We start from the raw sequence: 15,156 nt of genomic DNA, 5'->3' as shown, positions 1-15,156 counted from the left end.
GTGATAGTGGGATTCAAATTTAGGCAGTTTGACTCCAAAGCTAGCTTTCTAATACCATATTGTGTGTAACTGGCTCATTTTATTGTAGCTAGTTCAGACCTTGTCAGAAAATCCTTTTTGTGAAATTTATAAAATTATTTTAAAATATTGAGCAAATATTCTGCATCAGTCTCAAAATCTTTATACTGTAGCACCTCTTCTTTAACTTTGAAACTCACAAACCAACAAGGAAGAATATAAATGGTTCAGAAGCCATAGGCCAAAGATCCAGCAGTAAAGTACCACCAGCCCCCTCTGGAACTAAGATCTGTGTGTGCACATTTGGGGAGGTGGGAGATAGGCAGCTGAGGAAGGAAGTAAGGAAATGAAGCAGTTGTCACCTAAGTTAGTCACAATTCTGGTGCCGGACACCTCTAAGCTTATGAAGAATATGTGGAGGGACTAAAGTTGAAAAATACTTTTTCTTTATAAAGATAGAGGTGTGAGTGAGGGAGTGCTGTCAGAATGAGAAGTTCAACATTGAAGATGCTTCTTGAAATGTATCTATCATAGAGAGGTGAGCAAAGAGATGCTTTATGAATGAATGAATGAATGAATGAATGAAATGACCAGCCTCAGTGTACTGAAGATACCATTGTTTTATGCAACTCCAGGGAAAGAATATGAGTGCTCATAGAACCGTGTTTTGATTTATAAACTGAAAATTGTAATGTCTAGTTGCTACTAATAAGTATGACATCTATCCAGAGGATACCTGAGGAGTTGTGGATACTGATATGCCTATACTTCCATGCTCTTCTTAAAGTAAAAGATTTTATGGGGTTTTCATATTTAAATAGAAATCTTATTTACAATAAATATCAAATATAAATTTATATATAATATAAATATCAAATATAAATTTGATAAATATCAAATATAATATAAATATCAAATATAAACATTAAATATAAATTTCAAAGGCAAAGAAAAATATGTTGAGATTGAGGATCAATTCAGCTCTGAGCTTTTGTTTAATTCTGAGTTTCCTGGGAGCCAAGTCAAAATAAGAAACACGATAAATTGCACAACTTTTTTTTTTTTTTTACCACAAAGGAGGAAGCATGGCAGTCCCTCAAAGGACACATAGTACTTCTGAGCACTGAATTCTCAACAAATTTTCTCACATAGAGCCACACATAGGAGAGTGGCTGGCATTGTCCATTCCTTGTTCTCATGTTTGCAGCACACTCAGAAACAAATGCCATTAAATCACTAATTGCAGTAATGGTTAAAAATGAGGGTGTGACATTAAAGCATAACTCAATGAACCCATACTTATGAGGGTAGCAAGATAATGTAGTTTGATCTGAGGTGGAAATGAGATTATCTATTAAACAGGAAACACATGTTTGCTGAACGCCTAACGTATGTTATGGGCATGAGATATTTTCTTCCTCTCAACATACATATTATGAATTCTATTGAGTAATTAAGCTAAGCAACTTGCCCTTGAGATTCACTGCAACGTAGCAGAAAGCTCTCTTTTCTGTACCACACACCTCCTTCCCTCCAACACTCCCATCAAGAAGAGCCAGTGGGCAATTTGTGCCTTAGATAACCCTGTCAGTGCAGCTTTTTACAGGCAATTCGAGATTATTCTCTCCAGGAAAGGCCTAGAGCTCTGGTGTTAGATATTAAGGACGAACTTCTTGGTTGAAAACCAAGCCATCTGTTGGTAGGTCGACTCATGTCATGAAAGTTCAGGAGCGTTCATTGAGCTCACCTCAAACGAAGTCCACAGTCTCTAGAGTTATGAGCCTCTCTGCTTAAACGACTTGAGAAGGATGATGATACTCCCCTTCCAGTGATTTGCAGACTTAGGGACTCCCCGAGGGCAAGATGTCCACACTTGTGGCTAAATCACAGGTAGGAAATGGGTGGTCGTAAGGGAGCCCTGAGTAGAGAGGGCTCCAGGCAGATGAGAAAGAACAGGGAACTGAAAGGGATACTACTAAGTGACTGAGGTCTGGTGTGCGAGTGTGTGTGTGTGTGTATGTGTGCCTGAGGGGGCTGGTGTGGGAAGAGACAGGTGGGAGGGTGAGCAAGGCCAGGTGATAGGATTTCAGGTTTAATCCCTCCACAAGGAGGAGCTATACAAAGTTACAAAGTTTTTTCTTCTCTGGAGAAACAGACTGTGTACCGGAAACCCAGTGTTAGAAAAATGGCAAATCCTACACTCACTGATGAACATACATGTCTAAGTCTTAAAGAAAAGAAATGGCCATGGTGGGAAGAATGGGACAGGACCAGCTCCTATTCATAGGCCCCATCCTGTGGCTCCCACGGCTGCTCTCAGCCCAGTGCTTGTCTCGATTCTTGTAAGTTTTCTCCTCATCTGTGCACCCACTAGCCAATGAGCCCTGCAGAAACAGCAAGCAGGAATGCCTCTTTGCTTGTAATATGATTTTGTTTGTTTTGTTTTTTAAATGGTGTCCAAAGCAGGGGGAGGGGAGAAGTTTACAAGGAGAAAAATGGTGATGAGTAAAGCATATGATAAGAAATATATTTTCTCTCTTTGTAACTTCCATATCTCAGTTCCCTTCAGGGGAGTCTACAAAATTTACAGATCATCCCCTGGAGGGAATCACTCCGATTGACCTGGGCCCCCTGTGGGTCTCCCATGGTATTTTCCTGGCTCTCCACACTGCCCTTTTGTCTCACTTGCTTTAGCCACAGTTGGGTTTCACTTCAGCTCTTCACACAATCCCTTCTATTGTATCCAAGTAGTCAAGCACAGTGCTGCCCCATGAGAGGTTACACTTTGTTTCTTTCAAGTATGTGAAGGAACCACCATCACCAACTTACTCATCTCGGTTAGTGCTAGGATCTTTCAACCTCCATAGCGGGCACTGGCTACTTGAAGGACCATGCTCCAGCTCTAAAAGGGATGGAGATGTCTCCATAGCTCTCCCATTAGACGCTCTGTGCACATGCTTTATAAACTGTAGACCAGAGGTGGCAGACTACCATGTGTGGGAGGCACTCACAGCTGGGTTTACCAGGCCAGGGCCATGCCACATCTCACTCTAGACCCTTTGTCGGAGATACATGGACTGAGAGCCACTGAGTTCATCTCTGCCGACCCCAGTGTATCTGTACTTTGTCCATTAGGGATCAGCAAACAGGATTTTGACTTCCTATCATCACTCAAGTTGGCCCTCTATCTCCTGATGTTTAGGGTAATATCAGTTCCTGTCCCCCAGGTGGCCAGGAGGTTCTTGAGCTGGGTAGTCAGAGGCATACGTCTTTTGGAAAGAACTTAGTTTATGCCAAAAGGTAAGTCAATGACAACACAAGTACAGACATTTTTACTTGAACAGGGATAAAGACAGGTATGGATCTTAAAAGGAATTCCTCTGTGTCCATGTTCACTATCTGAGGAAGGCATGTTCTTGTCCAGGACGCTGCTTGCATGTATGGAGACCTTTATCCATCAGGGACCGAGAGCTGCTCAGTGGACAACATTTGCTCCAAAAGCCAGGCCAGATCAGGTTAGCACATTGTAAGTTTCACAGTGTTGAAAGCCAAACAGACCAGCTCACTATGGGCTGGATGGAATAGTTCTATGTTTATTGTATTACTAGAGGCCTGGTGTATGAATTCATGTACTAGTGGGGTCCCTCCGCCTGGCCTGTGGGATTGGGCCAAAACTGGCTCTCTGACATCCCCCGAGGGGTCCCAGATTGCAAGAGGGCTAAGACCAGGCCGAGAGACCCCACGGGTGCAGGATGGGGCCAGAGAGGGACACGGGAGGTTGGCCAGTAGGGGAGGGACCACAGGAGGGTTCCAGGGCATGTCCAGTCCATCTCGCTCAGTCACCATCGGCGGACCCCAGCAGCAAGCTAACCTACCTGTCAGTGTCATAGTGAGCGGTTGAGTAGCCTTAGCATATCATTAGCATATTATGCTTTGGTTGGCTTAATGACCGATTGGATGACCAGACCCTTAGCATATTAGGTTTTATTATATAGGATTCCTATCTGAAAATATCCATTCATCTTGTTTGTTAATTTTTTATCATTTTTATTGATTCATGGTACTGCTTTATATATTTAATTCTACCTCTGTGTATCTATGTATCTATTGGTGCATTTATCTAAAAACACACTTTCAAATATGACTTCTTTTAATAAGAATAATTACCTGCATTGAATAAAGCCATATGGTTTTATAAATGGTTTAGTTATGAAGGTCTTAAGTACAAACGTTTTCAATCCCTTTACTCTGATTTTCTAAGGGACAGAACTAGACCCAATATCAGACAAATTATGATTTATCAGATGGAAAAAAATAAAGTGGAGAAAAACCCACCACTGTTGTCATTATTCACTTTACCTTTTGGAGACTAGAATAATGATTTTTCTTCGTTTGTTTCTTTGTTTCTGAATTTTTTTTCAACATTAAATTTCAGAGGAAAGAAAAGTTTAAACAACCCCCCTCATAGTCAGTTTCATTACATATCTCAGAGTCACATGCTCTCTGGGGCCTATTCTACCCTACTTTGGTTGGGGGAACTGAGAAAAAAGAAAAAAAAAAGGAGAAAAAAGATGTGCCTATGACTGACTACAATGTGGGTGGTCCTGACATTCACCCAGCAATCTTCCAACTAAACACTCCCAAACCACAGGACAGCAGGGGGCTTTCCCTGTGTGGTCAATACCCTCTCAATAGAGTGCCTACATGCAAAGCACTGGATGCCAGACCCCCCAGACAGTGCAAGAAAGGAGGCTATGTCCTGAAACCCACCGATCAGGGCTTACAATGGAGTTCGGAAGGAAGCCATGTGAAAGAGTAAGAGCTTTGAGTAACAGTGTGAGAAAGCAGTGGAAGGTTGTCACGATTTTCATTGTTGGACTAGAATGAATGACAAAGAGGCAAAAAAAGAAATGTGTGCCTTTGGAGCGCCTCAAGTGAAGTGTGTTGGTTCTGCATTTCCCTTTCTTCCAGCCTCCACCAGGATCAATGGGTCACAGGCGGGGTAGCCAGGGTCAGTTTCTCCCACCCATGCCAGGTCCGTGGTGGCCGTCTCCAGGAAGCTCTGCTGTCCAGCGGGCCCTCCCCAGATCTCTGAGACGGGAGTCCAGTGGAGAGTCCCTCCCCCACTCCCAGACACTTTCACTTTCACAGCAGCTCTGGCTCAGCACCCACAAGATTTAGGGGAAACTGGAAGCACGGATCGCCAAAAACAGAAAAGGCTGAGGCCCCTTTCTGGGCCACATAATGGATCCGTTTCTTGCTATTTTCCTGAGCAAGTGGAGAACCTGTCTTCTTCTGCTGGCTACTGCCCTTGCCCCTGAAGTTCTATCTTGCTAAGATCCTCTTGAAAAATTACCTAGACAGTGAATCACGAGGTCATATTTGGGTTCCAGCCTCTTAAAGTCACACCGTTTTGGTGACCCATCTCCTCCAGTGGTTCTCAACTAGGGAAGGTGTCCCTCCCCAGACATGTGGCCATGTCTGGAGACATGTCTGGTTGTCACAACCGGTGGCAGTAGGGGGGAAGGAGTGCTATTATCATCCAGTGGGTGGAAGCCAACGATGCTGCTAATGTGTTATAAGGCACAGATCAGCCCCATCACTAAGAACTACCCAGACCAAAATACCCATAGTGTCCAGGTTGAAAAACCCTGATCTCCCCTACACTAGCTCAGGCTGGAAAAACCACAGGTCATTGGCTTCTCTGACATGACTTCCAGCTCCACACATCTTCTTAATAGAGGTGAGTTTCTTTGACATACAGGGTGGGGCAAAAATAGTTTTATAGTTGTTCGTATGGAAAATAATACAATAAATAATAATCCCAGAATAAACTCTGTGTTTCACATACTCACAACTGTATACCTACTTTTGCCCCACCTGGACACAGGGCTCTGGAGAGGGGACTGGAGGACCTATGATTCAGGGACTCTCTCCCCTTGGAGGCCTCAGCTTATCTGAATTCTCCTTGATGGGACACTCATGAAAGGTATTCTGACTTCAGTCCATGTCATGGATAATGACAAGGGCTCCTTTACATTTCGTTATACAATTATTTTTTATTAGATAATACTAAATGATACCTTTGGTTGATAATCAGTCATTAATTCAGTCAACAAACATTCATTGTGGGCCCACTAGGACCAGGCCCCGTGCTCTAGTCTAGATGAATGGTAACTCTCAGGATCTTCTCACTTCAACCACAGCCCCTACAGCAAGACTTCACCCGTGGGGTGGAGAGGTGAGTGCTTGTTAAACTGCAGGTGCTTGGCCTCCCTCCAGAGATTCTGAGTTCACAAGTCAGGATGGTGCCCAGGAATTTTCATTTTGAGCAAGCACTCTAGGTGACTATGATACAGGCTACCCACAGGACCATGATTTAAGGAACATTCGTAGAAAACATAAATCCTACCCAACCTAATCCCAGGCCTGAGAATATGCAGACCTGAGAGTTAATGTAATTTCCTATAACCCTGAACAAAAAAATTAACTCTTTAATCAATTCATTATCTAATCATTCCTTGTCTCACATTTCTCATTTTTAAACACAGATGGCGAAAGGGTAGAATGACCCCATGTTACCAGAAGCAGGACATTCACAGGGAACAAAACCATAAAAGTTTTACTTCTAAAAACACATTTTTATGACATGTAACAGAATGTAAACCAGCCAAATGCATTGGCGAGGAGAAGACTCTCTTGCTGATGTAAGACATATACATGCTAGCTACTCTCTGAACCGACATCGGCATGACATGACACCTGGGTTCATTAGGACTAACCTTCCCAAGGTAAATGGCTGCTCTGATCACTCACAGTTTTCTTTCAAATCCTTTCTCGGGCCTCCATAGTAACATTCCACTATGTGACTTTCCAACGCATCATTTATTTTAGCAACACGTGAACCACCATTAGAAGCCCAAGTCTAAACCTTGTTCCAAGCCATTAGAAACCCCTTAGCGCTCGTCTAACATCAAGGAAGTTATCTTTCCATTTGGGTAGACGAACAAAACACGGGGCCTCATTTTTGGCCCAATTGCTCTACCTCAATCACTGTGATCCATTTCATAGAGGAAGAAACCCACTTAAAGAAACACATCATAATAATTATATACCAGATGGAAGTCAGGGTGTCACGATCGTTCATGAGAAGAGGGGTGGGCTTAAAGGACAGAGGATTCAGAAAACATGCCAGCGTCCCTTAAGATAATCAATCTAAAATGCACTGCACTTTTTCAGCTTCTCTATCTAAGAATTCCCTTCCATCTTGTCCCTTTAACTAAAATTGTCTTTATTTTCCCTTCACATGTCTCCATGTTGCCGTCTTGTCTACAGTGTTTCCTTTTGCTGTCTTGTCTACAGTGTTTCCTTTTGCTGCGAGTCTCAGCCCCGAGCCTGGAGAGGACCCAAAAGACCCAGTGGGCTCATGGAACAGGCTACCTTGACTTTGATTGCAGAGCAAGCACTTCAAAGACCACTATCTGAGCTCTGATCAAAACCCACTGCCAATATGGATAAGTGTCCACACGTGAGGGAAATAATCCTTCCACGATCGAGAAACACTTACAGTTTTGTGTGCGATCTGTAGCTTTAACCCATCCAGAGTAACCCAGATCCCACACACCAGGCAGCTCCATTCCACTGCCACCCCCAAACGAAAGAGAACCCCCTCCCGGCATTTGGAAACTTTGAACCAACCTATCGACTTGAATGCAAATTTCCCCCCAAGCCCAGATTTGCCAAGATCCATTTTTAGGTAAACTATTCTCCCTGCAGACCAACATGCAAATGGTGGGTGCTCAAGTACAAGAACCACAGAGACAACAAAAAGACATGGACTGTACCTATTTTCGCCGCCTCTCCTTTCAGATTGAAATCCCAGTTTCTTGGCAATTTCAGGGACATTTTGCTTCCGGTTCTGGTGAGCAGCTGCTGAAGCGGTGAGTCGGCCTCAGTCCGGCCTGCCTTCCCAAGCCTTCCCTGTGGCTGGTGTGTGTGCTTTCTCCTTTCAAATTGCTTCACGGGCAGTCTTGGGTTTGAGGTTGATTTGCCAGCGTGTGTCCTCCTTTCTCTCAGACGGAAGGTCCAATCATCTGTGACTTGGGGGATGGTCCCCAAACCTCCACCAAACCCCACCCACAGCCCCGGGGGCTGGTACCTCGTGAAGTGTACACCCTGCTTCTCTTGCTTTCAGTTTTACCAGAAATATCCCAGTTACCACTTCGCTCTGCCTCGTGGGAAGCAAAGCCCCTGGTTGAGAGAATCTCAGGCCTCTCTGAGGAGAGGGCCTTATAAACAACGGCTGCCTCTCGGCCTTTGTGTGTGTGTGTGTGTGTGTGTGTGTGTGTGTGTGTGTGTGTGTGTGTGTTTAGTTTGTTTTTTGTTAACTGTCTGCTTCCTTGCATTTGAGGAAGTGGTGGCTGCTCTGTGTAGTTGATACATTCTGAACACTCTTTCTTAAGAAGAGTTTTTTTGGAAATGCTTGCATAAGTAGAATGAGTGCTCTTACGATAGAAGGCTAGAGCTTTGATTACAAAGAAAATTCCAAGACTCTCACCCTCTACTGCTAAGCTCTCCTCCTCACCACATGGATGAGGCATCCAAAAATGGTCAGTCAGACAAGCAGCGTCCCCTAAAACTTGCCTTCCTTGATATGTTTCCTGCTCCACCGACTGCATGGTAAGCTCTCCACCTGCTCAGGATGAAGGCGCCAAGTGGCCTCGGCCTGATCTAGGGAGGGTTCTCAAGTAGGTAGCTAGTAGGTTGGCTTTCCTAGGGGAGACCCTCCCCCATGGGATAATGGTTCTTTGGCATTCTGCACAGGGTGTGGGTTTGGGAATCAGGTCGACATGGGGTCAGAGCTCAGTTCTTCCACTTCCTAGCTAACTCTGCAGTTTTTAACAAGTGACTGTCTCTCTCTGGTCCTCAGTGTCCTCGGTGGTAAAATGGGTTGATGAGAACCATGACTGCACGGAGCGGTGAAGGCGTCTAGCACAGAACTCGACACATAGTGGTTGCACCACAAATGTTAGGTCAACCCTAATTCTAGGTAGTTCAGTTCCGTGACAGGCTTCTATAGGTTTAACTGAGTCACGCTAACCTAGTTAAGTATTTGGCCCCAGGGCTAGACCACCTGTGTTCAAATCCTGGCTCTCCTACTTTCTTACTGTGTGATTAAGGACAGGTTTCTTGACCACTCTGTGCTTTAATTTCCACATCACCCTGTAAATGAGGCATATAATAGGGCCTGCTTCATGGGGCTGGCATGGGGCTTTACTAGATAGTAGGTAAAATAGTCCCTGCTGGTTTCCAAGCAAGCTACATATCGTAGTCCATTCATTCTTGGACTCTCCTGGAGGACTCTGTCATACTTTCCTCACCTCCTACAAGCTCACTTTTCGTTGGTGACTTGGCTTCCAGCTTCATTGGGAAAGTTGGTGCAACTGGAAGGGAATGTCTGCTGGCTCCCACCGCTCTATCTGCCGCCTCCCTGCACGTGGGCCCAACACTCAGCCTTCTTCCGGTCACAGAGGATGAACCAACTGTCATCACGCCGACATATCTGTGGCATCATCCATTTCTTCTTTTTCCTGGATCATTCCTGTTAGCATTCAAGCTTATTATTTTTTATCCCGTTATTTAAAAACACCCCTCTTGATGCCAGTTTCCTCTTGGACAGCACAGTGTCTCTCCTTCATTTCTGAGCAAAGCTTTGGTACAGATTGTCTACACTTGCAAATGTTTCTGCTACTATTCTCTTTGAGTCCCTTCTGTTGATGCTTTTGCCCCCAGAACTCCATAGGATATACTCCTATCAAGAACATCGATGACATCAGTTTCAGTAAAGCACTGGTCATTTCTCTATGTCATGTCACTGACTTATCAGCTTCGGACACATTTGATCATTGTCTCCAACTCAGCCTCCTTCCTCTTGGCTCCCAGGACTGTTCCTGGCCTGGTTATCTGTTTCTTTGCTGCTTTCTTCTCATCTCTCTGACCTCTAAATATTGAAGGAAACCAAGACTCTGGGCTTTGTTTCCATCCACACCCACACCATGATGAGTCCATCTGTCTCAAAGCTCTCAATGTCACCTGTCTGATGACTCCAGTATAGATCTCCAGCCAGACCCTCCCCTGGTCCCCAATTCATACATATCTCTGCCATCTCAAACTAAACATGTCTGCAACTTCTATTTAGGGGACCTGGCTGAAGAAACAGTGGTAACCTGAGGTATATGCTTCCCATTGTGAATGAAAGGAGCGTAAGAGGGAAGAACCACACAAGTATACTTATAGCCTCTAGTCACAACATGTCTGCTCATATTCCAGTGGCTAACTCACATCATATGGTCAAGTCCAAAGTCAGTGAGGCAGGAAATACACCCATCCCTAAGGGGATGGGAGAAGAAGAAGGCAGGGAATATTTGCTGATCAAGACTCCAACCCATCACACCAACCCACTTTACCCAGCTACCCTCTTGTCTCCCCAGGGGTGTGGGACTCCTCTGAACCTGACTCAGCCAATGGAGACTTTGAAGCCCCTCCTCCCCCGCATTAGTACCTGCCAGACAGAAACACCACCAGAAACACCACTGCCCCTTATTTCTGCCCTGACTTGGGTTGCGGTAGTAGATAGCTACCTTGAGCCCCAGCAGCATCTTCACCATCCAAAGGTTCAGTCCTGGGACCTTTAACTCAGGAACTCTGACAATATTGTGAAGGTAGCACTTAGAAACATATAGGGAACTTCTTTTTCTGTTTAGGGTAGGTTCCTGTAAGTCTTGGAAAAACTCATGACTGATGGGGAAGTTGGTTGTGAGCACTTGCAAAGGCGATCAGAAGAAAGACACCCCTGGAAAGGCCTAACACAGCAGCCTTCCTTCCAAAAGTTTCAATCAGCCTCTGCAATCACATAAAGCAAAATTTCATTCATCTATTTGCTTATTGAATGCTAATCATTTATTGAGGAAGGACTTGAATTTGCTAGACACGTTCAAGAACAAGCAGTCTTGGTTTCTGCTCCCATTCAACTTACTGTCTATTAAGAGAGAAGCACAAATAAGTAAATACACCATAAGAAGGATTATGTTGGGGGAACTCTAGGGAACTATGGAAGATTATGTCAGAGGAGCATACTTGGGACTTGGGGAATGGGGGAAGGCTTCCTGGAGGAAGTGTCTTTTAAATTAAAGCTTAACAAAAGAGTTATGAGGGCAAGAGGATTGGAAAAAGGCTTCCAGACAAAGCAAACTGCAAGCATAAGTTTCAGAGGCAGAGAAGAACTCATCAGGTGGCTCCTGAGATGGATGAAAGAGATGATATAGAGGAGAAAAGAAGCTGGAGAGACAGACAGGGCTGGACCAGGGCAGGACCCCTGGTAAGCCTTGGTAAAGAGTTTCGACTTTACCCTGGGGTAGGGATGATGAGGCTGTGGCAGTGTGTAGGGAAAGAAGGAAAACAACTCAAGAGCACCCAGGTGGTCGGATTGTGAGCCCCAGTGAATTTCTGCGGCAAGAAAGAGAGATGACTGCAGTCTGGCTCCAGTCCCTGGAGGGTGGGAGGCTCCAATCACAGAGATGGGCAGGGCACAAGGTTGAGGGCTGCTAATGAGGAGTGGGGAGGGCTGTTGAGGTACCCCAGGGAGATGCTGGGCTCACTCTAGGAAATGCTATATTTAGAGACCTAAGGGGCAGTGAGTACAGACGTCCTGCTGGTATGTGAAGCTACAGCTCAGTAGACAGATTCATTCATTCATTCATTCATTCATTCATTCATTCACTTACTCCACAAACATTTATCCGGGACCATGCTGGATGCTGAGTAAACAAGGATGATTAAGAAACTAATCCTCAAATGACTCATGAGAGAGGCATGTAAACATAAAGGCAGTGCTGTTTGAGGTACAAAAACAGTGCACGCACCGGGCAGGGTGAAAGCAGGGAAGGCTGAATTCTGCTTGGGTGGCCAGGGATGGCTTCCTGGGACAGGGAACCCAGGAGAGAGCAGTCGGGCAGGAGCAAGGTGGGGGGTGAAGGGAGGATGTTCTGGGCCATTGAAATAGCAGATCGATGCTAAGATGATAAATCCGTTTAGGAGAGTACCAGGAATGGTGTGTGGCCACGGGACAAGGCTGGAGGAGGGGACAGCAGAGGTGGCAGGGCCGCTGGGCCAGGGCCTCTGACTCTGGCTGAGGAGTTGGGATCTATCCTAAGAGGCAGTCATTGGAGGAGTTTTTAAACAACCTTTTTGTTGCTATTTTTACCACTTTAGACATCTATGCAACTTTTATATGAGCATAAAGAAAATGAAAAGCATGGTTACTATTTAATGTGTAATGAAAAGTTTTCCCATATTCAGTTTCCATCTCTTTTACTCTTTCTGTTTGTGTGTATATGTAATATACGTACATATGTACTTTTAACTTTATTAAAAAATAATTGACATGCATAATTGTATATGTTTAAAGTATACAGTGTGATGATTAGCTATACATATACATTGTAGAATGGTTACCAAGATCAAGATAATTAACACACTGGTCACCTCACGTAATTAACAATTACCCTTTTTTTGTGTGTGTGGTGAGAACGTTTAAAATCTATTCTACTCTCGGCAACTTTTTAAGCACACAGTGTCATATTATTGTAGTTACCATGCTGTACATTAGATCCCATTTGTATGTATTTTAAAATTTAAATATAGTGCTTGTACCAGATCTCACATATATGTGGAATCTAATGAACACAATAAACTGACAAATCAAATAGATGCAGAGACATTGAAGCATGCAACAGACTAAAGTATTTCAGAGGTAAGCAGGGGAGATGAGGGGAGCAGGAAGAAATTGACCAAAAAGCATATATATATATATTCATAACCCATAGACACTGGCAATAGTGCGGTGAAGGCCTGGGGAGCGAGCGGGAGCTAAGTGGAGGGAGTCAATCTGGGGGAAAAGGGAACATCTTTCAACAATAAGGATAAATTTTAAAAGTAAAAATTAAATTAAATTTAAAAATAGTGTGCATGTTCTGTTATAAACTGTTGTGTTCCCTTGACAAAAAACATATCTGTCATGAAGCATTTTCTAAAACATCATTATTAATAACCTCATAACCTCATCGTTTTAAATTATGTGATGACAGTCTTCAACACCTCTCTGTGTCTTTGAGCATTTGAGTTGTATATAAATTTTCACAATATCCATGTACAGATCTCGGTTAATTCATTCTCCCCCTCCCTGCCCCCAGGCGAATTCTCATAGGTAGAAATGTAGGAAAGTGAATTAAGAAATTTAAGACCTGATACATATTTCCCGCCCACACGAGACCCCAAAGTTGGATTGAAATGGTGAAAATGCCAAGATTCAGTGTCTTTTTCTTTCTCCTCCAAATCTTCAGAACCCAGCCGGGAGTAGGAGTTTGCTCACTGATCCCTAGAGGGAGCCCTAGAGCTAGAAGGGAACCCTTGCTGCCCTTCTGCCTTGACCATGCTCTAATGGCCCCCCTCCTTCTCATAACTGCTCAGATTTCCATCTGCCCTTTCTTACTCTGCCCTAACTATTAGAAACTGCCACTAGGAGGTTCCCAATAAATGTAGCCTATTCCTATAGTTTTCCAGAGGTCTCTCCGGGTTTTGGAGTAGTCCATGGGTGTTCAGTTGGTCCCACAGTAGGTCTAAAGGTCTGGGCAGTCTGCCCAGAACTCAACAAGAACAAGTCCACCAGACACCCCTCCCTCTGGCTGACCACCCTGCCTTGCCAGCAGCCACAGTGCAGGCACCAAGATGGCTGCCCACGGGTTCTCTTAAGCCCAGTTTTGTCCTCTGGCCTTGAACACAAGCCTGGGTTCTCCTCAGACTCTGCTGAACCTGGCTTTCCCTTTGAAACTTTCAGTATTGTCTGCAGGTTTAAGAACTAGAAATGCCTCCATTTCTCCATAATAAAATTGCTGTTAGCCTTCTAACCATGTGAGGGACTCTCCTGGCAGATTTGGCTCACTCGCCCTTTCCTCCTGGGCTCCCTCTGTCCGTTCTCTCTTCTTTCCTGGTTAAAATCTGGGAACTGACCCCACCCTGCCTGTGTTCTTACATTCCATGCTGACAGGGCAGGCAGATGCCAGGTGATGCCCACAGTCCTGGCAGGGGTGTTCAACTTGGCATCCAGAGTCTCTGGGGAGCTACCTACCCCATGCAGGTGTGTAAACCTATTCAGTGTGTGTCCAGTGCAAGGCTGAGGCGGGTGTGTCTGCCCCTCTGGATCGGTCAGTCTAGGTACCTTGTTCTACCCCAAGAAGTTTTATATTAAACCCCCTACTGCCTGCATTGGCCTTACTCTCCTGCATAAAGACTCCAGCTAGAGATTCCTGTCATATAGATATACCTTGGGCCCTTCTGGGGTGTGAGAACTAGGCTCCCTATGGCCTTTGGTCCCATTCTTACCCTGTCCTTCATGTTCATGAGTAGGTATCAAAGGATTGATGGGTGGCCCCAATACCCCAATACCCCGATGTGGGTTACCATTACTCAGGGTTTCTGAGGCTGACAACATGGCCACCAGACCACCAGCCTTCTTAGGGTCAGAGGCCACTCTCGCAAGGGTTTTGGTGGCCATTCATCCCATATCAGCACACTCTGCCAGGGAAAACACCAGCGCCATCAACTGTGCAGGCTGTGCCATGGGCAGAAGGGCCAGCGGCTATTTGTGGTTCCCTCCTCTTGGCCATGCATGTGCAGTGTGCTCCACAGATGCGATCACTTTTGGAATGAAAAACCCCAACCTAAAGGACTTGTATGCATCCATATAAGCTTAATTAATGGACACAGACAACAGGGGGTGAGGACATGAGTGGGGAGCAGGGGGAGTGCAGGGGCAATGGGGCAATAAGGGCACATATGTAATCAATAAAGAAAAAAAATTTTAAAAATAAATATAAAAAAAAAGAAAAGAAAAAGCCCAAGGAGCTTTTGGATGTAGCAACCATTATAGTATCCACAGCAGACCCCTGAGGCCTGCAGGATCCCTGCTCAGACCCAGCACAGAGATGTGACTGTCCCACGACCTGGAAAGGCCAACAAGGAGTCCTGGACAGAGAACACTGCCCTGTGGCAGCTAAGTGAGCAGGAGTCAACCCGGAGGGT

At 44.9% G+C, this 15,156-nt stretch overlaps 1 protein-coding gene across 3 annotated transcripts in view; it reads right to left on the bottom strand.

The window, feature by feature from the left end:
- Nucleotides 1-8,378, bottom strand: part of ARHGAP25 (Rho GTPase activating protein 25) — a 77,600-nt gene extending 69,222 nt beyond the window's left edge. Inside the window, exons 1-2 of one of the 3 annotated variants that reach the window (XM_084900545.1) lie at nt 7,835-8,054; nt 7,586-7,659 (exon numbers count right to left, since the gene is read on the bottom strand). In XM_084900545.1, the coding sequence (XP_084756671.1) occupies nt 7,586-7,659; nt 7,835-7,923 (163 nt within the window). In that variant the 5' untranslated portion in view covers nt 7,924-8,054. Of the gene's footprint in view, nt 1-7,585; nt 7,664-7,834 lie in introns of those variants that run through there. The other 2 variants (XM_084900542.1, XM_084900541.1) reach the window with 2 other exon arrangements.
- Nucleotides 8,379-15,156: the final 6,778 nt, after the last annotated feature.

The sequence above is a fragment of the Pipistrellus hanaki genome, assembly GCF_964339955.1.
Source record: "Pipistrellus hanaki genome assembly, chromosome: 12".
Lineage (NCBI taxonomy): Eukaryota > Metazoa > Chordata > Mammalia > Chiroptera > Vespertilionidae > Pipistrellus > Pipistrellus hanaki.
This window is presented reverse-complemented; position numbering and strand designations above follow the sequence as displayed.